This window comes from Lonchura striata, chromosome 1A, assembly GCF_050655825.1.
Source record: "Lonchura striata isolate lonStrDom1 chromosome 1A, ASM5065582v1, whole genome shotgun sequence".
NCBI classification, from domain to species: domain Eukaryota; kingdom Metazoa; phylum Chordata; class Aves; order Passeriformes; family Estrildidae; genus Lonchura; species Lonchura striata.
In genome coordinates, this window is record NC_140741.1 from 64,899,437 (window position 1) to 64,925,474 (window position 26,038).

Consider the following 26,038-nt stretch of genomic DNA (forward strand, 5'->3'; position numbering starts at 1 on the left):
TTAGCCTTACTGCATGAGACAGCTTTCAGCTTTTGCAATAGTGCAGGGGGTTTTAATAACTTTGATCATTACCTATGCTTGCCTCTGACGTGTGGGCAGGACTCATCCTGTGCACCCTTGTTCATCTGGCTTGTCAGATAACTTGTCAGTTAACCCAAGGTTCTCATCCAGACTTCTCTCCAATCTGTGGAGCATAATGGACAAATCCAGAGAACAAGCTGCCTAGACAGTGACTGCATAAAATTATTAAATCATCTTCCACCACTGGTTATTTTTCACAACTGGCTGTAGGGGTAAGTATTTTGACTCATGTAGACTAGAAATAAAATTGTTTTACAGTTAAGTTGGGATTCTTCTGACCAAAAGTGAGTAGAAATTTAAATTTGAAATGTTGGTAGGTGAGTTTCTAAAACTTTAATAATCAACAGGGAAGAATAGATTATTTTAGAATATTACTGATTTCAGCTACTTTAGATATTTACAGAAGCTGAATGATAGAGATGCCTATTTCCCTCACCACAAAGAATCCCTGCTTGCTTCTCAGAACAGATGAAGAAGGATTCACTGTAGCTGCCTACACAGGATCCCTGATAACAAGTGCTGAGGAGAACGTGGCAGTATGTGTTGCAAGGCAAGACTGGGAAGAAAGGCTGAAGGATGTTGCATGCAAAAGATTTTCAGCTTATCTGTCTTTAGGAACATGTGAAAAAAACATAGAATCAATTAATCACTATGATATGAATGCTTAAAAAAGACCTTTATGACTGAAGCTGTATATAGATGGTTCTTTTTTTTTAATACAACACATTCTAATGTGATGCTTTTGGGATAAAGAACTTGATAAAGTTAAAAGTCTGATATGCAATGAACAAATTACAAGAAAAACCTCTTGCTTATTCAAGATTAACTTCAGTAGAAATAATCATTCCAGTTCGTGGTCATTCAGTGAATATTAGCAACATCAGACTCTCCAAATGTTTGTATTTTAGAGCCAAACCCACAAGCCCCTGAGATCTCTCACAGATGCTACCAAAAAAGTAAATAAACATTGCATTATTTTTCAATTACAGTGTGAGAATAGTTTGTTGTTTATTTAATTGCAAGGAACACATCTGGCAAGCTGACATCAAAAAGCATGTCACCATTCTTCCTGCTTCCATTGACTTTTAAATAACTTTCATATATAAAGAAATATATATTCAGAATGGTGTAATATGGAAACAAGATTAAAACGCTTCTCTTTCTTCCTGAGAATTACTGCGGAAGAAGTTTAAAATTATCCAGATGATTATTTGCTCAGAGATGGTCTCTTTTAGCACCCTTGGCCTAAATGTGAGAAGTATGGTGAACCATGGAATATTCTAAGTGTTTATATTGGAAGGGACAGTTGGAATTCAGCTAGGTCAATCTCTTGCTCAAAGCAAGACTAAATTCAAAGACTGGGCTGACATTCAAGAATGGCATCTTCTCTGAGTTGCCAAATGAAGGAAAATGGAGCCAGAATGACAAGCAATAAACATGCAGAGTGAGAAAGGACTGGGTAAAAACACAGAAAAAGCTGGTGAAGAATGGCAGAAACTGGATGGAGATGACTGTCTTTGACTCTGCCACATTTATTGGCTCTCACTGGGCACAGATCAAAGCCCTGTGGACTTGTCCCAGAATTCTCTCTGGGCTGCTCTAGGGCCTTCCATCAATGTAATCATCCTACATTTTGGCTAAACATTTTCCCAGAATCTTTCCATTTTCACTAAATACTTCCTCATACTTATTCCAGAGAACACAAGATATTAAATTGTGTGAGGATGCAGAGAGTGATACAAAAGAGAACCTGGGTCTTCGTACACTACTCTACTAGGATTGTATTTACAGTTCCTCAACTATTCATTTTTTTTTCCCCTTAAGGAACGGGTTAAGGCGTCTTTTGCTGTACTTCAGATATTTGATATTGCAGTAGAGAGGTACTGCTTGGCCCCAGATGCCTAAAATAATCATATTTATTGAGAACAAGTTAAAACACAGAAGTTATGCAGGGGTTGTAAGAAAAAGATATTGCTTTATATTGATGAGTGAATTTAGTGAAACTATTAAAATATAGATAATACTGTGATATTCCCATAATCAGCAAACCTTTTCTATGATGCCAAATAATCCTTGAAGTATTACTTAATAATTTAAACAAATTCTTTAAGGAAAATGGCATTATTATTAATATTATTACTACTACTATTGCTATTGTCATCATTTATTAAATTAAAACATTATCAAATTTTCTGCTATGAAAAAACCCTAATTATAGAAATAGAAATTAATTGATAGATTAGATGTAAAGGTCATTAAAATATTTTCTCATTCAGAGATTTTACATCTGTGCTTGTATTCATGCATACAGAGTATTTTTCTAATTATCCAAGAATTTTTAGATGTGCTCTACCTAGAACACATGAAATAAAATTTAAAAATTCTTATATTATAGAAAAAATATTCTAAAAAGTCCATTGAGTATAATTTGCACGAATCTGAAATACACACTAAAAATAAGGTGACCCTGGGAATGTGTGTAAAGAAAGTTTGCCTTCTTTTAGCTTAGTATTAAGAGGTACCAAAGAAATAAAAGTCAATATTTCTCTCATTTACCAAACAGGAACACTGCACAGTATGTTTCTTCTGTGTTGAAATATTGTTCCAACTTATGAAACATTTGGCTTTGGAAAGCAATTTATTTCCTTTAGTAATCTGCTTGGACATGGGAATCAACTTTCAGAATTTGTACCTGGCAGTTTTGGCTTCCATGTCCTTTTTTTTGACTGTAAACTGAAGGTGACACAACAAAGGGGTATGTATCCTGGTGCTGATTTTGATTGTCTTTGAATTATGGGTCAGCCAAAGGCTTCCTGAGAAGTCAGTGTTGTATTTAATAAATATTATAATCTTGGTTTATTAAAAAAAAAATGTTCAGCATGAATCATAAAGGGCAAGCATAACCATTGTTAAAGCCTTCCTTCCCTTTTTAAGACTGTAAATGAAAATTGCTCCAATAATTGTACAGGTATTAATATCTCATTTAACAGACTAATTTAGTGTCTGCATTTTTACTGGATTTGCAAACCATAGGGGCCAAGAGAGTTTTGTGGCTTAGGAAGTGCCTGAAAAGCACACCTTCCCATCTCTCCAGTGCTGTGTCTCAAGTCTGTAGTACAATAGATAATGTAGTCACTTGTTTCACAGTGTATTAGCTTACTTTATTACTATAAAATATTGCACTGTTTTACAAATCACCACATCACAACGTCTACACAATGTACTTTGACAACAAATGCTGTTTAATAGGACATTACATTATACTGAACCAACAAAAACATTGTTCATCACATTGAGACTAAACTTCAGACATGCCTCAGTACACAAGCACAGGTTGTATAGTACTTTTTTAGAGTCCAGCTTTGTAGCTCTCCATCCTTAGGCTGAGATTTCCCAAATCTCCTCTGAAGAAGGTGAGATTCACTTAGAAACTAGACTATGGGTGACTGGGAAAAAAACCCATTTTTCTTCATCCCTCAGTATTGCAGTAGGCTCTCCCATGTACCATGCTTGGGAGATGTCATCTTTCACTGAGATGCACAGTCCAAGATAATACCATTAAGATTTCTCCTAATACTGCTTGCAAGTGCATGGGAGAAACTTCTCTGTCCTGGCCAGATTCCAAGGTAGACAAGCCAAAAAATCTGTTTTCTCAAACAAACTGTTTTTCAATTTGTGTTAAATCATTAATACCAGCAAGATTGAAACCAGTCTGCAGTACTGCCAGTGGAGCTCTTGGGTTCTAGAGTGACGTGGGCTGTAGCTATCAGGCTCTGTACTCCTCAAGAGAGACAAGCAGTTGCCTGCCCTGAAGGTCGAGTTCCTGCAGCTCTGCACAAATCCTGTGTGTATAGTAAGTCTATTTGTAGTCCTAATAACTCTAATGTCAGACTGCTTGCTGTTTGTAGCCTCTTGGGTATAAGAATTTCATGGCAGAGTAGCCACTGGAGCAATGGTAGTTACCTCTTTATGGCAGGCAATGATGACAATTTATGCCCATACACTTGTGTTTCGTTTTGCTAAAACATTTACTACAGGGACTTATTTCTCCTGTGTGCAAACTAATTCCTCCCAATTTCAGCAAGAGTTAGGCACATACATTCCTAGGAGAAGTGTCCCCAGGTTTTAATAGAAGCACTGTTCAAATATCACACAGACCATATAAGCCTACATTAGAAAACAGTTTCACCAGTGATAAAAGCACTTTTGTAACAAAATGCTTTCTAATAGTCATTAAAAACCTTCTGTGTAATATATGGAAAAAGGGTTTACCTAATGCTTTGCAAAATTATCCACAAATGTACCACACAGTACACAAACATTAATAAGAAAGAAGAAACAAAACCATAGCACTACCACTTTGAAATGCAATGGAATTAATACTACTTCCAGTAATACAGTGCAACAGCTACTAACTATTATTAATGTCTATTTTTTCAGGAATCCATAATCATTAAGGTTTTCTATGGTTTCTTTATCTTTTATTCAGAAATATGGAAGCATTGCACACTGTTTCACAGCTAATCAGAGCTATACAAGAAAAGATATGAAAGTTTCATTAGTGCAAATTTTAGGATAACTGGTCTCCTGCCCTAACTCCTCCTGTTCAAATTTGTCATTCCCTGCGTTGTTGAAAGGTTACAATTTCTCTCAGTAAAAAGAATTCTATTGAATCCCTTCATAAACAAGGTTCTATATGTAACTTATTTTTTGTTTACCTGCTATAATATGCAATATTTATTGAAATAGATTTATACCAAATAATTGCAACAATGTGCTTAAAAAGTATTTCAAGTGAATCCAAGGTATAAAACAGTCTCAATGTACAGGGCAAAAAGGATGTAAATAATTGAAAGGTTACTAGGAGAGTACATATCTCACAGTCAAAAATATGATACTCTGCTAGGTGAGACATAGCTTGTAAAAATGAGTCAGGAAAGCAGTGCTTCAGGAATTTTGTTAATTTAACAGCAGCATTTTTTTATCTGCATTATTAATGGTATTTTCTAAAAATCTTTCAGAAATTTTATTTTTGGAATTAGCAAAGGAAACACAACTGTTCTTCTCACAAAGCTGTTAGGAAAATATTTTGCACAAAATACTGATTTCTATGTAGAGAAAGTAGAAAGGGACAAGTGTCCATGGCTGGGAAAAGGGCAACATGACATCCAACAGAAAAGTCAGTGAAGTGGACAATATAGCATGACTCACAATATTTTTGACCACTAAATGATTTTGGCTTCACTATCTAAAAATAGCAATAAAAATGAGCACAAAAAAGGGGAAAAAACTCAAAAGCTAGCATGAGAAGAATATTTTTACAGAGAAATCATGCTGAGGAAACTGTTGAATTCATGATATCATAAAAAAAGCTCATAGTTTTGAGATGGAAAGGAAAAAGGTCAGCTACGAACCTTTGTTTCCCATCATTTTTAAAGCATATGGATCCAGGAACAACAGAGAACTTAGAAGGATGGCAAGGCAAAATGGTGTGGCAAATTGGAAAGAGAAAATTGTAAGAGGATGCTATCAGCAGCATGTTGGACAGAAGACATTTCTGTCTCCAATTTCTAGGTACCAATGGATCACATGGGTCACTTCAAATGGGTCAGTGGTTCACTGTTAGGTTCATCTGCACATTCCCTTTGTGTGATCAAATGTCCCTTAAGGTCACAAACAAGAAATCTATATGTGACATTTAAGAAAAAAGGAGGGCTAAAAATTAAAATATTGCCAAATATTCCTCTCAATATTAGACTGCTTTCAGGAAATAGGAGGAAATGGATCAGAAGCAAATATACAGTTGAAATAAGTTTCTGGAAAGGAGAAACTACATCAGGAAACAGGAAGAGATGTGAGACTTTGTCTGTCCCAAAATCTCCTCTCAGAAACAATGACAGAAGCAGAACTTTGTGAGCAAGACAAGTATAAGCAGACTACTGTAAATTTAGAGTACCCCTAGGATGCATATTAACCAAGATTGGGTTCCTTTAGGAAGTGACTGGAAAGGAAAAAATTGCCAATGACTCAGGGATGTAAAACAGTAGAGACAGTAGGATGATGGAAAAACTCTGTAAGTCCCAAATAAAAAAACCTACATTGTACTTCTTTAAATTTAATTTCTTTGAATCCTCAGGACTGTTGACTAGAAAGTCCTGAACAAGAGATGAGCAAGCCATGAGATGCAGGATATCCAGTTTGCCACAGGTACTCTGTTAATATTTTGTATGAAAAACTGCAGAATGAGAACAAAAGCCACAGAGACCTCAGCTGAGGTGGGCTGAGGTCATGGAACAAAGAGACCAGAATTTCCTGGCCACAGCTTTACCTTTTGCAGCTTTCCCAAAAGGCAACAACCTGGAGATAAAGAAGCATGAGCTTTCCTGATCAGAGGAATTGAAACACATAGCAATCCTGGCAAAAAAAACAAACAAACAAACAAAAAAAAACCAAAAAAAACCAAAACAAAACCAAAACCAAAACCAACAAACCAAACAAAAAAACACCCCTCACCTCTATAGGTGAAAGGCAAAATTGGCAAATTTGAAATAAGTCCATGGAAAGGGTACTGAGGATGGACGGTTCCTTCCACTGAAGTCTGCTTATTTTGAGGGGTTAGTGTTTTTCACTAGAATATTCAGAGATTTTTTTTGTGAAATTTCTGCCTGTTTTTGAAATTGCTGGTGCTGCGTGTGATGTACTGGTATCTGTTAGTGATTTTAAGGAGTTACTCACTTCTACTAAGATTTATACAGTATCTGAGAAAGATAATTTGCCTTCCTTTTATTCACACGAGTTACAAGTATGGAGTTAAATTCTCCCTCCTCACCTTGACTGTGCACTGCATGTGGCCCAGCATTCTCACCAACATTCTCACTTTCTCAGAGCCAGTTTGCATTCTACCATTTTCTGATTCCATGATTATAAAATAGCCATCTGATGTAGGAATTTTGTCAGCCTCCCACTTTTTGCATTTAATGTTTCACTCTCAACACCTGTTATGAATTGCCATAACTTCATGAATCAGTCCTGGCTCGTCTGCAGGTTTCCTTAACAACAGTATTTCAGACATAGTCTTGATGGATATAGATTTGAAAGTATCAGTTATTTTTTAGACAGGAACACTTCTGGATCTGGGCTGCTGTCTATAGATCCATATATTTCAAAGGTACTTTTCTAAAGAGATGATATATGGCAAATACATGGATAGTTCAATTAGTAGAACATGCCAAAGCTAGTTTTTGAAGTTATCATTACTGAATATTTTGCTCTACATAAATTTGCTACAAGCCACACAGTGTTTTTCAGTAGTACTGGACTAATTCAGAATTTATGCCCTATCTACATTCAGAAAGACAGATTTTTGAGAGCTCTTCCACACTATTTCAGTAGCCTATACTCAATCAAATCTACTGCAGAAGTTGAGGATAAAGTGTAAAGCCTGAAGCAAAACTGAAAAGGAGTAAATATCTTTGGGTGTTATTTTCTTTCTTTTATATAAATTTTTTCCCTTTTTTTCTGTTTTTTTTTTTTTTTTTTTTTTTTTTTTTGGTAACACTTTTCCACTAACTTTTCCATTAATTTTAGTTTTTGTTCTTCAGTACAAACACATCTGTCAGCTCATAGTAATCAATGGAAACAATATGACTGATCAGCAAAAACAAATGTAAAGATATGGAACTATTATGGTGCATCTACTTAGCAAAGAACTTGTCCAATAAACAAGAAAAAGACAGTAAGAGGTCTAGCCAGTGCTAGAGAGATTCCTTCCTTTGATAGACAATTATACTATTTCCATTACCATTTTGTTTTTTTAACAAGCAGATACATTGCTACTTCCACTTTAGAAATCTTAAAATTAGTTGACTGAGCTGTGGGACTTGCTCCAGCTGGATTGTATCCCATGACAAATCTCTCTTTGGTGATGGTGAGAGAGATTTTAGTGGCCTCTTGAAATCTGAGTACTGTTTTGAAACATGAAGACCTTTTCTTCTCCTGCATACTCTGGCTGTTGACCTTTTAAGCTTGTGGGACAATGGTTTTCAAAATGCTGTAGCATGCACACTGTGTGCATCCCAGGGAATATTTTTTCCAGTATGAGATACTACTTCCTTTAGTGAGAATAAATACCACTCAATGTCAATCTGTTTCTGTTTGCAATGTAGATAAGATTGCTGGATGAGAGAGAAATTAAGTCACTTACAGAAATGGATTTGCCACAATTAGGTGTGCAGTTAGTCCATATTCATATCAGAGACAGAAACATTACAAGGCAACAGACAATCCTATGCAAAACACAGCCTTCCTCCACAGGCAGGAACAGCCGTTGCTCCTAATCTTGAAAATGAGACATTAAAGACAGGATGCATAGGGTAATGATGGAAAAGGATGGCATAACTCAAGTGTCATTACACATCAAAGATAATAAACTAAAACTTGGATCCATGAATAATGAGAAAGTATGCCTTACTTTACTGATGTCACTGACTAAATGTTTTAGACTCAAAGAAAATATTTGGTTTTGTGTTTAGATTATCTCACATGACCAAATCTTATCACCTGTTCATTATTTGTAATTTGTCGGATAGACACATACACCTGAATCAGTCATCCTTTACTCCCTTTTTAATCAGTCAAGCAGCAAATATAGTTTTAAGGTATACTTAGATATACCTGACTTATTTGAAACATCTTCAGTGTAATTACATGAATTGCATCATAGAAAAGTCCATTTTTGCCCAGGGACTATAAAAGGAGACATGATGACTAACATAGACATATTAATCTGCATTCTAGGTGTGTAGTTAGTCACATAAATTCCCTTTTCCTATGAAAAAATGAAAAAAAACCAAAACAACCAAAACCCTGGTTTTCATCTTATAACAGTTCTCATATTTGGTTAAGATACGATTTAGCCATCTCATAGGTAGAGTAGGTTTGATTAATACACTATTTTTTTCAGTTCTTTTGAATCACTCAAAAAATGAACTTTTAAAAATGTTTAATTTTCACAGTCTTGAGTTATAGTCATTATTTCTGATGTACAAAAAATTATGATAGCAAATTTGCATTTGTTCTGTACCATCCCATTAAGTTTAATGACACTGTAGTATTTCCAAACATTTGCTTTGGTCTTGGTCATTGTTCTACCATGAACAAAACATTCTCTTTTTATCTTCCTTGCTTTCTCTAAAGCAACCAACCACTTTCTGCCCCAGCAGCAGAGGGTTAAATGTTACTGCCTTTGGACCTAGTAAGTTGTGTCACTGAGGCAGGGGAACTCCTGTACATCAGTCTGGCCCGAGGCAGAGCAGATGGTGTAAACTCACAGTCCTTTATCGAGCCTTGAGCTCAGTGTAGTATCTCCTACCTGCCACAGCCATGTGTAGAAATAACCACAGCTCAGTTAATGTACCAGAACTTGTTAAACTATCATGTTCATCAGTGTTAAGCTATCATGTTTTGATCATGAATCAATGATCTAAGAAGAAATTCTCCCCAGAGAGAGCAATTATCCTCAGGGGCTTGGGTATGTTGCTGCTTCAGGTTTTTTTTTTTTTTTTTTTTTTTGCTATTGTCCTGTACTGATTGCTGAAATATCTATTTTGTTGCCTATTATTACTCAGGCTTGTTCAGCATGCTGGATTTCACACTCCACTTCTCTCTGAAGACTGGTACTTGAAATTGTTTTCCTCTAGAGGGTGATTATCCTGCTTTTTTCAAAATAAAATGCCACCTTTTTGGGGTTACACTAACCCTTCTAATTCTCTTGATGCCCTTTTTTGGCTATGAAATTCTCCTTAATTTGCCAGCTTAATAAAATAAATATTTCTTACTCCATTGTTCAAGATTCTTAATGGCCATTAAGTAGAACCAGATATAATACCAATGAATACAACCATTAATTTTCTTCAAGTTCACATACTATAGTGAGTCCAATTTAATTATCATCCTAATTTTGTTTAGTTCCAAAGAAATTTTGTCAGATTCTCTCTTGTAAATCATTCTTTTATATATATACATGAAAAATACTTTATTGACTATATGCCATTATTGACTATGTGACTCCTATAATCACCTTTGTTACTTCTGCAGTTAGATATAATGTTACTATAGTCCTTATTTCTAAGGATTTTTAGGTATTGTAATGATAAACATTTGGCATATGCCAACACTAAAGCTTCACTTCCCAGTTTCTCTTCTTCAGAAGGAAAGTAGTTAGTATTTTTGCATCTTTTTGCATAGAATCATTTTCTTTTGATTTTGAAGCACAGAATAATGTACATTAAGTGACATATGAATGCCTTTAGAGAAAAAAATATTTTTAATTTAAAAATTCCAGTCATGATTTGCTTCAGGTAATAATAAACTAGGATGGATGCTCACCTGAAACCACCAAAGAAATTTTGTTTGGCTAAAATAATAAAAGCTATGAAATCCCTGTCAACTTTTTACTCTTATTCTGTTCTTATTACTTCTTTATGGATGTCTTGACTCTCCCCTTCCAACGGTGAACATTCAAACTTATTGTCTCAGGCTGGTGAGAAAAAACAAGTCGCTAGAAGCTATTTTTTTTAAATCAGAGAAATATATACAACGGATCTCTGTTATCAGGAAAGAAAATAACCCAGACAACTGTTGTACAATTTTTTTACAATGAATGGAGGCCAAATGGCTTAGGAGAACCAGTAACCTTGTAAAGGGAAAATAACTTGCTCTGATTTTGATCTACATTAATGAGTCAATACATTCAACTATATCTAAAGCTTGCAGCACTGCTTTGGGACTATGTCAGATTGCTGCAGACACCACACAAACTATTATGGGGTGAAAGGTCTGGAACTGGCCTAGCCTTACCCGTATACAGAGATGGGACCATTGACACTCAAAACACATAAAGGAATGTACAACAAACTGTAAGATTTTGCCTAGGATACTTAATTACAGACACACTTTTCCAAAACCAATGGTGTTACTTCCCACAACATGGAAATTAATTTCCAATCTAGCAAACAAGGATGTAGTGAGTATATGTATGTCTTATGGTTTAGAACCTTTTACACACATTTTTGTAATTGTACAGACTTTCCAAACTTACCTCCTCTATGGATAATCAAAGAAGTTTCACTTCCAACAGGACATTCTTTAAGTATATCCACTACTTCTGCATGGCTCAGGTTCTGTACATTCTGCTGGTTGATCTCAACAATGAGGTCACCTTCACACAAACCAGGACATCCCTGAATGTCTAGAATTTGCTTCACCCTCTGTCCTGTAGGACTGTCTGCTATAGTGAAGCCAAAGCCCTGGGCCCCTTTCACAATGGTTAAGGTCATGAGTTCAGCTTGGGTGGCCCCAGAAGAAGCCATTGATACATTATCATCATGGGCAGGTGGTGGGAATGTGCTATCAAGCTGACTATCTGCTGGAATGGAGTGCAAGGAGTGTGGTGGTCGATCTGTTACGTCTGGAACAGACTGAGAAGTCCTAGAAATGTATTCCAAATAAGTTTCATAGTTATGTCTTCCATTTACCACTACCGGAGGCCTCTCCATTACTGCAAGGGGTGGCACCATGCTGTTGGCAGGATCTTCAGGATCAAAGGGCAAAGGGTATCCACGACATAGCACCAAGTTGACACTCTGACCAATAGGAACAGACTGGAAGAGTTTGACTACATCTGCGTGAGTATGTCCAAGGACACAAACTTCATTAATATAGACAATCACATCACCTAGAACGAGAAGAACAAACAGTGACAACATGAGACAACTTCAATTGCTGTATATGCAGTGCATTTTTTTTTAAATGAGATAGAAATCTACTAAAAAAAAATATGATAAATTCAATCAACATACTGACTCATATAGGAGAGACAAAAAAGTAAAGTTTGTCTGGCAGCAAATGTAATACAAAGACACAATGACAATACCAGTTATTTTCTGTGTAAGCTCACAGATGGAAAATTTAGATGGATCCAGACATTCACTTTTTCTTGACATTTCCTCCTTATTTTTCCAACTCCTTTCAGTGCAGTCTCTATAGATTACTTTTTTAATAAGGTAAAATGAACGATTATTTGGAGACTGTGTTGTCAAGAAATGCCAACATTTGGTGAAGAGTAAAAGAAAAAAAAATAAGTGTTCCTGGACTTCAGAATCAATGAATAGCAATTCAAGACTGTGTATGCATGTGCATAAGGAAACAGTTTTTGCATGGATCATGATATTGATACTTCTCTGTTAAATGTGATTACTTGCCATCAGCCATTCAGAACTGCTAAAGTAATTTACTATTCAAGGCATGAACTATCTATCTTACATAATATAGAGATGTTTCATGGCATTTTGTTGCAGCCAAAAAGCTCAAGGACAATGACACAACACATTTTTTTGGTAGGTTCAATAGCTTTACATTAGAAAAATCTAGGCAAATATATGAAAATAAGTTTAATATTTTCACCTAAGCATCTGGACAAATAAACCCAAAGATACTACATTTGCCTTCAAATCTTGTCTCATGTATAGCAGACCTACAAGTCTGAGCATATAGAAGCAGAATTCTTTAAGTCAACAGGCTATTTATGGGTCTCCATATTGCCCATACCCCGACCATTTACTGTTACTGAAATGCTCAGAAATAAGTTCAAGATTCCTCTTGGTGTTAGAATAGATCTATATATTTATAGCCATAAATAATTTTTAACATACTGTTAAGGTGCATATTTAAATAAAAATGAGTTATCATTTCAAACAATATTCAGAATAGTTTGATGCCCCACAGTCAGTTTTCACTTTCATAAAAAAGTTGACATCTTTATAAGAAAAGAAAAGGATATTTGGTTAGAAAACTCTAGAAGTTAAAGTATTTTTCTAAGTGGAGACTGTCTTATTATCCTATTATTAATCACCAAGATACTATGAGATGTCTACAAGGTACACAATTCAAAAATTTACACATCACAACACAAAGCTTTTTAAAGGTATCTGAAAACTCAGCAAGAAAATGAGAATGACTTAGGAAGAATGAGGTGGTTTGGGTGGGATTACTTCATGTGTATTTATGAAATTATGTCTTTCAAGTACTTCAATCAAAATATCTAATCCAGAAACAGAGGAATGAGAGCGTCATCAAGATGCCAATGCAAGGGCTGTTTCTAAGCAAGAGCAAAAGGCAAAGGCTGTTTCTATGTGAAAATGAAATGGTCAATTCCCACATGATCAGTCTGTGTAACAGCCTGACAGTAATTAATTGCATATGCACAAACTGTGATTCAGAGGAAGATTTCTTCAGAGGCTGCCTAGGGAAAAAATGCTAAGGAAGTTTGTTTAAATGATTGTGAATATTACACACACAAACCTTAGGAGCTGCAAATGCTTTCTTAAATGTGCACCATAAATAGATTCCAAAACAAGCACAAACAATAATGTCACTTCATAGGCAGTGCTGAAAAAACTCCAATGCTTTTGTCTCAAGCAGCTGAAAATAAAGCAGTTTCCAAAAGTCAGAATTTAAAAGAAAATATGCACCGTACAAATTGCTATGGCAATGGCTGCAATTCATCACGATTTGCTCATGCCCTCATATAGAAAGATCTTACCTGCATTCTCATCCCTGGCTCCCCTGTTAGCAGTGAGGCTGACATTGCTCAAACAGGACTACTTCTGTTGAACTGAGAGCTGCTCAGTGCATGCTCCTGTTTCAGCAGCTATGCCTTAATAGTAACCTTGCCACTTTTTAATCCATGCAGTCTTTATTTCCCTGAGTGCTGGCAATGCAGCTATGTGGTGGGAGGAGACCAATCTGTTTGTTCATCCTCTCTTACAATACATTAGCAGAGTGCAAAATGAAAAATGCAATTTTTGTGTTGGGCGAGTAAATCATTGCTTGTTTTCAGCCCCTCACTTTAAGTATTTGGACAGGATTAGCTATGATATAAAACTAAAATCAATATGGTTTCGATATATCAGAAAATTACATAAACTAGTTGACATTATATAGCGCTGTAGTGAAAAGAAATGAGCTTTTGCAAAAGGATTGCAGTCAGGAAACACACCCGCCAAGTAGTCCCTTTCCCCAGTCACTAAACAGGCAAAACTGAGCTTTAGAAGACCTTGGGTAAGAACTTCTCCAAATAACAACCTTCCATTATCCCTCACAGGGCAGCAGAAAATTCTTCAGCATTTCCTGAATCAATATCTTTAAAGGTGTTTGTTGTTTCTGAGGTATAACATGAATAGCACACCTGGGCAGACACTGAAGCTGTAACTCAGTCACAGTGGAACTGTTTGGGACCCACCTGCTGTACTGTCACATGGGGAATGTACAGGTTAAGTGTGATAAACACAAGGGCATGAGTTACTAAACTGAGCTCCAAGTAAGGAGTTAGAGTGGGGATGCAGTGGGGAGAAACAGTTTCAGATCATGAGACAGGAAGAAGGAAAAAAGGGGTTTATTTCAGCAATCCTTCAAATTAATCTCTCAGCTGTACTTTCTCCAAACCTAATTCAGTTTTCCAGGCTGAGATTTCCTCATTGCTGACACAGAGAGAAGTACTCAGCATTTTGTAGGAAGAGAGAGATAAGTTAAGAGCATTACAGAGCCAGTGCCATGCTCATGCAAAGTTCAAGACCCCTCTTCTTTAGGAAACCTCCTTTAAAGGTTCCTGTAGCATCTTTTCTGCCTGTTCTCTTCTGCAGCTTCTAATAATAATGGGTGCATATGGACAAGCAGAATAGTGATCCACTTTGAAACTCCTGCCTGATTTTCTGAGCAAGCCATAGTCTGCCTCCAGAAATCACAGTTTCACAGTGAGTGGGTATCTTTGAAGTTGTGCAGTACATTTATATTAAGCATCAAACTTTGCCTGACTTTTAGAATTAAATTTGCTAAAATGACCAGAGTTTGCTTACAGAATGGTTGAGCTAGGCAGGGATCTCTAGCAGTCATACTGTCCAAACCCTGCTCAATCAGAATCCCTTAGAACCAATTGCCCAGGATCATGTCCAGGTGGCTTTTGAAAACCTCCAAGGGGGTAGACTTCACATCTCTGGGTGACCTGTGTCAGTGCTCAGTCACCCTCCCAGCAGGAAAGTGTTTTCTGCTGTTCAAAGTGAACTTCTGCGCTAAAGTGTTTGCCCATTGCCTCTTTTCTTGCCACTGGAAAGAACTCGGCTCCATTTTCTTTGTACAGGTATTTATGTAGATTGATAAAATCCCCCTGAGCCTTCTTTTTTCCAGGATGAACATCCTCTGTCAGGTGCTCTCCAATTTCATCTTCCTCACTAGTCTCTAGAAAATGCACACGTGCCACACCAACCTCATCTTACTCGAGACTGTTCAGGGCTGCGGCAGCGCAGAAGGGCTGATGTGATCTATGGAGAAGGCATCTGAGTCACTCTCTAGGTGAACTGGCAGCTTTGAGAAACAGCCAGGAGACAACAGATACTGTGGCCTACATCTCAAAAATCTACACTGCCACAAAAACAGATTCTTCAATGTCGAAATTCAGCACTGAGTTGAAGAATCTTAAAGAATACTGACAGCAAGCAAATTTGTCAAACTGTCCTAAAGTTACCTCTGATTTAGTTAAGGCTCTTGCATTTAACTGAAAAATTTAGGAAAATCGGTCTGAAGGGGACATCCTGGCTGTCTGAACCTAGTCCTCTGTTGTCGGATACAACACAGCATGTTACACCCAATGAAATTTGATGTCTTATTCACAGAAAAAACCACAAACTCCCATAGTATTTCATATATTTAACTAGCTTGTTTTGCTTATTAAAGTCTGCTGATCATTACTTTTTGTCAAGTAATGTTTATTGACTCAGTGCCTGAATATTTGATTAGAGGTTACGTTTTGTTACCTACATATTTCAAAGCAACAACCAGATCTACACTGTCATTATCTTTAGTTGGATTAGTAACTGGTGAAGAAATTTCTGAGCTTCAACATCTTTTAATGACAGATTCTGTTTTACATTTCTCTCTACGATACTGTTGCAGAATTAAATCTGACACCTTGGGGATTTTCCACAAGCATAAATTCTGAAAAAGTCAACCTTTTTCATGCTTGAAGTGCTTGATCCAAACAGAATTTGTTTTATTGACATAACTAGTTTCATCACAAATTATCTCATAGTTTCAGGCACAAATTATCTTATAGTTTCAGTTACCACCTTTCTGAAAAACCTGTATTATTCAGTTGACTCCAGTTATTGTTTCTGATAGGTTTTTGTTACTCCTAGATTCTCTGTGTAAACATCTTGCACTTCTAGGTAAAGTTTTTTCATTTTCTTACCTATGTTCCCACTATTTGTATACAAACATTTTGCCTATTTCTTCTGGTTATGTTTCTTGTGCACTTAGGTTTCTGGCTGTACTTCAGTGAATTGAATTGCCTACTGGACTGCCATTCTTATTATTAATTAGAATTCACTATATTTTGAAGTATGAATGCAGATAAAAAAGTGCAGATTAGAGCTTCAATTGAAATTTAGTAGAAATGTCTCCTTTCTGACAGGTTTTTGATGATGCTCTTAGTGCTAGGTTCATGTGCTTAAAATATGACAGAATGCTGTGATTTGGGGTGGAGACAGCTCTGCTACCCCCCTGCAGCCAGCACAAGCCAATAGCAACTGTGCTAAAACCAGCTCATGGTTTGGCAAGTCAGCACAGGACACACCAGCTCTGCAGGACTTGGGCTGCATAATTTTTTGCTGCATTTATAGACCACGTAAACTCTGCTAACTTCTCCAGCATTACTTATTCCCACTTGCATTTCTCACCCATATAATCTAAATTCTGCATATGCATACTTTGCATCAGTTTCAGAACTAGCAATACATGATTACTTCATCGTTGAAGCTTTCCCTTCACCTGCCCACCCACACTCTCTACTGTCATTACCAGATATTTCTGTCACTTCTCAGCAGTGACCTTGTCTTTTTCTGCAGAGTGCTGCAAGATTGCTGGCACTGGAGCCTGCTAATATTAAATTCAGAGCACGTTTCCAGTATTAAAATATGAAACATGGAGGTAATTTTAATAACAACAGCATGTGATTGATGGTCATGAAAGAAGCAAAGATTTGTAAAAAATTAGCCATTTTTACATTCACATGTACACTTAACAAGCAGCAGTACAGAGAACTAGTGTGTGAGGGATCCTTTATTTAAATAGCAGCAGACAACTACATTCTGAAACGCTGAAACTCAACTTCCCTCCAATTGCCATAGATGTTGATCCATGTGTGAATAAATAACTTCCATTACAAATGGCTAGAAGCATTTTTTTAGCTGTAAAAGATTTCAGAAAGTTCTGCATAAACAGAAATTCTCCGATTTCTTGTACTCTGACCTGCCACAGAACCCTGTAAAACCTATTTAGCTCTGGCTGCTGAGATCTGATGTCCTGACTTTTACAGGCAAAAGATAAAGCCTAGGGTCCTGTAGTTCATGGTAGCCTGATTAGTCTTAAAATAAAAATTAAAAAAAAAAAAAAAAAAAAAGCCCTAATTTTGTTAATACTCAGTATAAAATTACCCTTATTTTTAAATAAAATTTTTGGAATTACAACAACTTCTTAAAGGAGATTGCAGTGTAAGATGACTATTGCCTATTAGTACTGAAATACTTAAAACACCTGCCAAGAAAATACTAAGTTCTTCGAAAGAGGAACATTAGATTAACTGCTAAAACATATCAAAAAGGCAACCAGGGGAGAAGTACATGCATTCAATAACTCAATAACTCCAGCTACTGATCAAAGGGGCTAAATTTAAAACTGGCCACATTATTATCAGCTTTATAACAACTGTAATACACAGTACTGCAGCAGCCACAGTGAAATGAAAAGAGCTGCTGGGAGATATAATGGGCAGCTGCCTCTGCATTCAGAAATAGTTTCAGGACCACTTGCTGGTATGCAAGAACACTAAATAGTCCATTCAAATATCACTGCTCACACCGGCATGGAAGATCCATTTCCCACTCTTCATCACATACAGAAAGTTTCACTCGTGTGTGACAAACTTAGCAAAGCTGACAGGTAACCACTATCCACAGCTCCTTCTTTCACTCACTGAATTCTGGGAACTGAATTTCAGGGGGGAAAATGATAATAATAAATGATAATAATAAAAGATAATAATAAACGATAATAATAAAAATTATTCTTTATTTAACCAATCATTAATGGTGATTATTATAATTTATTATTTCTTTAAATAGGCCAAGAAGTCAATCCAAAATGTACTCCTAGGCATTCAGGCAGTCAACCTGGCATAAAGTAGGCTTAGATTTTCCTCTTTCTGAAACCTGAACAACAGATATAAATCATCTGTTTGTCAGATTTGAGCCAGTACTTGTACAAAACAGCATTGTAGGGGTGATAACTTGGGCTAAAATCTGTTTTCATCATTGGACTTCATAATTCCCATCATGAAGGACTGAGCAATGGCTCTGAACTTTGCTTCAGGGGCCAACACAAATATGTGACACAGACACTTGTCTGCAACTTTACCCAAGACTCAGATCTGTTGAGTAAGCAGGTGCCATTTTTATACAATCAATATTTTAGAACCCATTTTATTTCTACTGTGACCCAATGCATATGCCTAATTAAAAAGCTGTCTATTCAAAATTTTTGTGCTTAATCAGCATGTATCATGTAATTACACTCAGGCAGATGTGGGTTAGTAGAAGAAACTATTTCAATTTTTTTTGTATTTTGCATATAGTGGTAAAAGCTATTTAAACAGAGGCATTTATTTGGGAGAGAAATAAAATACATTCCAGAAAAATCTAAAAACCTTGATTATTTGCTGATCTAGTAAATATGAAACATTGTAGATTAAAAAATGTAAGTAATGCAATAGCAAAAGCATACTTAAATGAATGCTGGTCATAAAGCAGTAAAGAGTAGGCAAATTTTCTTCCTAGAAACACTTTTTACTTCTTCAAGCATCTGAAAGCATAGCATGAATGTTAAAACTTCTACTTTACAAAAAAAGTAATTACTTAAAAAATGGTAAGTATATTGGAGGCAAGACCACATAAAGAGAAAAGGATCCAATTTTCAAAGTAGCCTTTTATTTACAAATTATGTAAGCTTGTTCTGTCTAAGCTTTGCTTGCAGGAGCTGCTTGTGCATCCTGAAATGCCTGGTGTGAATGAACTGTGTGACAGAGCGTCAGTGGATCTGAAGAGCGAGATAAAAAATGTATGCCACGTTTGCATAGCTATTTGAGATCACTTTGGAAGGTGTCACTGTGTGCACAGGCTCATGAAGAAATGAAACCCTTCTTTTTCTTTAGAAAAAGGAGGTCACAATTTACAACACATTTGCTTTTGTATGCACATTTTATTTCTGTAGGCAGCGCATCACATTTATCTAGGTAATGGCTCCCAGGAGGAGGAAAGAAGCCCAGCCAACCTCCTAGCAGCCTAAAGGCAGAGGGGTATGGAAAAGCATGATGTAAATACCAAGCAGCCCCTGTGCCCTAGTGGGAATCCTGGCCATGTGCCACCTGTCCCTAGTGGAAGACATTTTCAGCAGCATTGTCAACTGCACACCATTGCCACTGCTGATTCCTGACATAAACTGCCAGGAAGGAAAAAGGGAGATGGATGAGGTGAGGAATTAGATGAAGCATTTATAAAGATGCTGCAGCACAGTGACAAATGCCTTCATATGTTGAAATATAAATATAAATGTTACTGGGAATTTTTAGTAATAGGCAGTCATGTGAACTGAAATGGTTAACAGAGCTATTTTATTTCTTTTGAGTAATGCTAGCACCATGAGGACAAGAATAACTAGCCACATACTAAATTAGTAATTTGTGAAAGCAACAGCACCTTCTTGGACACTTAAAAATATGTGCAAAGATAGATGAGTAGGATTCATCTCTATTTAAAATCTATAGAGGTACAACTTGAAAATTCATTTCTATTTAGAGATATTATGGTTTCCAAGGAGATTCCTTGTAACTGCATTGGGCATTGCTGCCAGAAGTGGGTCAGTTTTATAACTGTTATCTACTTGGTAAAACTACAATTTTCATCATTGTTTGATCAATACTTTGTTTTTCCTGCTACACTCACACAGCGCCCATCCAGGTGCCTAATTGCCCAGCTGACTCTCTGAGACCAGAACAAATCTGATTTGCCTATCAGTCAGGTTATTAATTTAATTTAAGGCTAAGACTCCCAGCCTTAATTTGTGGATGTTTTGTGCATTCATTGCTCAAGTCCACATTCTGCTGACTGAGATCAATATGAGCTGCCAGCAGTCAGTGTGCTCATTTCAGATCCAAACCATGGATGTGGAGCCAAACTCCAGGCACCAAATCTGAAGGTGTTGCTTTGATGTCTTGATTAGCAACTTTAATTTATAATAATAATAACAATAATAACAATAACAACAACAACAACAACAACAATAATAATAATAATATGCATTCACATTCTTCCCCCCCCAAAAAAATGCTTGCTGTTGTCCCAGATGCTACTTTTTATGTTAAAAATTCACTACCAAACTTTATGCTAAAAAATCTGAGTGATCAACATCTTAATCATGCCATTAGTTGTAATGAAATGTGTGCTCATTCACTGCTTCACCCTAGTTATTGGAGCTTCTCCTGTCATGCCAAACCAGAAATTCAGAATATATACATGCACTCCTTGCTGTAGATATATATAAATCCTCAAATTGCTCTATCTTTAAAGTAGTCAACTGAGTTTACAAGATCAGAACCTTTCAGAGGCAGACATTTAAAGAGGTCTGGATCACTACAGATTAATGCTTTTAATCAAAATTAAAGACAGAAAACATTTTATCAAGCAGAAATGAAATGTATCAAAACAGTGAAATAATTTCCAGCTAAATAAAGGGATTTTTACTGATAGTCTACTGTAGAATACCTCAGTGCAATTTGAAATGGAGCCATATTTGATTACAGATTCATTAAAAAATGCTTGTACAAATGTACAGCTAATAAATAAGTAATTTTCTACTCATAAGTTTTATAAAGGCGATTCACATTTTAGTTTATATGTGCTTATCGTATGTATTACCTCTACATTTTCTTTCTCTTTTTGATAGTAAAATTATCTACATTATCTACAAAACAATTACCTTAACTTCAGAGAGCTTCTCACATAATTTCTGTAACAAAAGATCTACTCAATAGGCTTTTCGGGCATGTATGAATGTATTACTTGCTTTAAAATTGCATGGTAAAGATAAATAGAACCTAAATTCCTTTAGGTTCTCTAAGGTTTTACAGTATTTTTCCAGGTTAATAGAGGGTAATGTATTATCAAACTGACCTTCCTTCCAAGAAAACGTTGGTTGCCTTAATATCTCTAGAGCCTCTTGCACTGCCAAGCACTAATTTTCAAGGACAATATATTTTTACTCTTTGCAAAACAATTTAACATCTTCACCATGGAATAATTATACTTTCACTTTCAGCTCATTTCTGAAATACTACACTGAGTATAAGATACAAAATTCATCTTGCATAACATTGTTTTGTAAGGAGGCAAAATCATTAACACAAATCCCACCAAGCTCCTTCTTTAAAACTGCTTTGTAACACAAAGTAAACTCCAGCCTTATAATAGTTAGGAAAAGGTCACTTTCTAGCCTTGTAGCTTTATGGCTAAGAATCACATTCCCCTTTTATGAGGATTATCCAATCTCCCACTAGCTATTCTTCCTCCTTTTATGTCTCATCCACCTTCTCTATTTTCTGTTTTGGTTTCTAAAAGAAAAGAAATTTTTTGGTGCTCTAATATGGTTTACAGCACTGAGAAGTCACATTATTGTTGGAACTTAATTTCTGCTGTAGTAAATATATAAACAACAACAACATCATTGCAGGGCAAATACTCCATCATTTTCCACTGCAATGTAGGAGTTTAGCTGAATGTTTGGATCCCAAAACTTGCCACAGACTGCTGCAATATGGATACATCAATTGCTATTCAGTAGTCAAATCTCAGATTTTATATATAAAGGAACATTAACCCTGTTGTGTATCAGAACAACCATATCTTCCCCTTTAGCAAAGAATTAATTTTCTGGAGGCCTATATTTATTAATTTTTTTAAGTAGCTAATGAATAAAAGTAAATTAAAATCTGTTATTATGAATGACTGTGATGCCACATCAGACTATTTGTTCAGACCATGAAAAAGCAGTCTCACACTATGTCTGCCATCTCCCAGTGCTCCTTGTGAATCGTCCCATGGTAATTAAAAAGCCTTTCCCAAAATTATCCTTGTATCTGATTTTTCCTCAGAAGGCTACCACTTCATGTCATTTGCTTCCAGACAATATTTCTATCCTGCTCCTGACAAAGTAGGTGCACCATCAGTCCTGAGAGTGCATTGCTTCTGTGCCCATCAGAAACTGAGATCAAGTTGCAGCCTCCCATCCCGTTGGAGATGGTAGCCATAGTCTTTGAAGGTGATTTTTGGAAAAGTTCTCTCAAGAATATTATATACACAATTTCCTCCTCTTTGGAAAACCTGTAAAAATGGTGTGAGGTGGGACAGCCATAAACTTCCTTCTAAGAAATGGTGCATGAGAAGTGCTCAAAGAAGGGCAAGAGTGTCTTGTGTTCATGGAGGCAGCACACTGGAGACAGGGGATAAGCAAGGGTGAGCAGTGGATGAGTGTTTGTGCTGTGGGGTACAGGAATGGAAGGAGCAGGAGGAATGTGGGACATGAATGCCAGCAGCAGAGTTAGAGAGAAAGCAGAAATTGCTGTGCACTGAAATGCTTTGTTGTTCCCCGTCTTTAAAAATCCCCTAACTGCCTGCCTGCCTACAAGCCCTGTCCTGCTTCAGAAAGGCACAGACTGGAGTAGACTAGTGAGTCCTGCTCCAAAAGTTGATGTTTTTTAAATGGAGGGTAATTTACTTTAAAACTTCTTTTGTTCTTTCTGCTTCTTATGGCATTTTAAAGTATGAAATTATTATTATTTTTTTTACTTTTATGCAAGCAATGCTCACATACAGGCATAACCTGAAAATGGTTTCCAGACAAAAAACATAGTCAGGTGTGAACTGCTTAATATGTCAACTGCACTTCTTAGAAATAAAGTGAAATTGCAGTCATTATTTCCAACGGGGATTATAATCAGGGAAACTCAGGTACTTATAATCAAACTAAAAAAATGCAAACAACTCTGGGTATAAAAATCAAAGTATGGCTTCTTGTCTATTTTAGCTGTCTCTGCTTTTACTACGAACTACAAGTTCAGAAAAAAACCTCAAGATTGTGTCTGTGAATCACTCAAACCAAAGATGGGGCTGCTGACACTAACAAGAGAGACATCACCATAAATAATACTGTCCTAACAGCAAAGTTAAGCATTGCTGGGTGCATGAATTCAGTATTTGTTTGACCTAGTGTATTTTGATTTCATGGATTTTATGATGATATACCACGGAGGCTTTATACCAGTTCAATAAAATAAAAAATAAAGAACAATACACCAATTCACAAAAAAGAACAAGCTTTTATAATAATTAATAAAAATTTACTGTTATAATTACAATATATAATATTGCAATATATTGTTATAATATACCGTTATAATTACAATATATAATTACAAAATATAATTTGTCCCTAATTTTGTTCCCTTAATAGTTGATACATTATGTTTTTGCATAATTTTGAAACTGACAGTCCTTTAGCTGTTTTCAGCAAGGAATCTCCAAACTGTTTAGCCTTGAGAAATGTTACATACATAAAGATGAACCAATCAATCAATGTATTAAATATCTAGTGAGCCTGTAATACTGTAAACTGCTTTTGAAACATTTTCAAGGCTTTCAGCATTAATAAGTAAGTAAAATTACAATTAAACACTGTGAAGAAACAAATTCTGAAGAGTTCCATAATTTTATTTTTATTGAGATTGAAACTATCCAGTCTTTTCACTATCCATCCAAAAGTCCATATATTTGTGTCTGTTATGGCAAAACTATTGTAACAGCACTCCCTTGGCAAGGAGTATCCTGATTAACTGGGACTGTGGAAGAGGTTTATGAAGAAAAAAAATTTATACCATGTTGGTAATGTCCCTACAGCACAATTCCTAACACTACTTCTATGAATTATTCAATATGCTTGGGAAAACTGGTGTGAATGCTTCTCAGCGTGCTTATTTGTTATGTGACAGACACCATAAAAAGAGAGGACAGTAACTCTGATATTATCAGTGACCACATTTTCGTTCTTTGACTTCACTGTCCTCCCAGATTTATTGCAATGAGCTGCAAAGTAAATGCTGAATACCACAGATCACCTAGTAGAATTAATCTAAAAGGTACTTTTTGAAAACAGAAGTATGCGTATTTTCACACTTATTCATATATCTTCAGCTAGCTTCAAAACCAGTACTTATTTAGAAGGAGAATAAGTGGTGCATCTCCTCTAAAAACTAGAGGGCATGTTTTGTATTCTGAGGTAATCTGGAATTTATAGGACAGCAAGCATAGCTGTTTCTCTGGTGCAGAGGTTCTTACAAGCAGAGGTGGCACATTTTCTCCCAGCTGTGTTCACTTGGACCAGAAGGCACAGGACAACCTTCACCCTGAGAGAGCAGAGGGCACTGCCCACACGTCCAGCTCCAGGCTGCTGCTCTCAGAAAGAGCCCCAGAGCACCAGAGATCCCTGGAAGCCAGCCTAGCACAAGGGAGCAGTGCAACTGATGGTGTCAATTAAGTGATGGAAATAGAGAAAAAACAAATAGTTGCAGCAATGGAAAGAGGAATATAACAATGTGAAGAAATTATGAGACAAATCGCTCTGACAGTGCCTCCTGTCCCCCATGCTGGCCAAGGCAGCTAGAAGGCATTTCTGTATTTGCACAGTCCTTGCCAGTCCATAGATAATCTTACAAAGAGCACGCTCCCCAAACCTATTAATGGCTCTGTCCTGTCATTCGAAAAAAAATTTCATCATTAAAATGAGTAATAGCACACATGAGGTTCAGGTCCAATGGCAAGCCTTCTGCATGCACAAGGAAGAACTGTTTGTACATGACAGATGTGCTTCTGTTCCCCTGGAGTCTATGCAGGTTCTTTGGATCAGAACTAAATACCTTCTCAGCTCGCACCCACTCTCTACATTTCTCCTGTTGAAGGATTCTTGCTTGCCCCCTGAGCCCCCCCAGCCATGATGAGTACTTATCTGTATGGTTATTTTTGTGTAGTGAAAGGGAATCTGCAAAAGCAAGACTGTTTAAGATGAATGATAATATATTCTTCTTTTTCACTTGCACAGATAGAATCCTTTTGGGAAGGATGCTCTTGGGGTGTAAGAAGGACTTTGAATATCTAAATAAGACCCAGATGTGCTTAGATACCAACATGGCAAGTGAAAGAGATTAAAAAATGTTGCCATTAAAAGAGAAATTAATTACTCCAGCATCCTCAAACCTCTCACTCTCCCAAATTAAAAGACAGATACACTCCTTAATTCAGACACAAAAATTATGAAGTGTGCCTTTATCTAATGGAAGGATAATACTGTTGCATTAAATTGACTGAAATGCAAAGAAATGAAATAAAAAGGAATAATAATTATATGAGTTTAATGTGATTTTTCTCTTTTACAGATAAAATGAGATATAAAAGAATATCTAACTCCATCACTAATAGCAATAAAATAGTAAGGCTATGGTGCATGAAAAATTTAAATTATTCTGAAGGAGTAGGTTTGATATTTAGCCTGTCCCTAAACCCTGCTAATTGCAGGATGCAAACAGAGTTCACAAAAAAAGTTGTTATCTCATGTAATTTCTAGTATTTGGGAGAAGAACTTGCTGTCACTGCAAGAAAGAGTAAAAATCTTGTTGCAGTCTGTTGAAATGGATGCAATTATACTGTACAGCTATCATGCATCACTCTGCTTGTAAACTGGACAGGGCTGC

The 26,038-nt window shown here is 36.3% G+C and overlaps 1 protein-coding gene across 24 annotated transcripts in view; it reads right to left on the bottom strand.

Annotated features, from left to right (window-relative positions):
- Nucleotides 1–26,038, bottom strand: part of MAGI2 (membrane associated guanylate kinase, WW and PDZ domain containing 2) — a 696,944-nt gene that overhangs the window by 106,540 nt on the left and 564,366 nt on the right. For 23 of the 24 annotated variants that reach the window (XM_077783653.2, XM_077783651.2, XM_077783650.2 and 20 more), the window contains one exon: nucleotides 11,180–11,815. The exons of the other annotated variant lie outside the window; for it this stretch is intronic. In XM_077783653.2, the coding sequence (XP_077639779.2) occupies nucleotides 11,180–11,815 (636 nt within the window). The remainder of the gene's footprint in view (nucleotides 1–11,179; nucleotides 11,816–26,038) is intronic. 24 annotated transcript variants of the gene reach the window in all.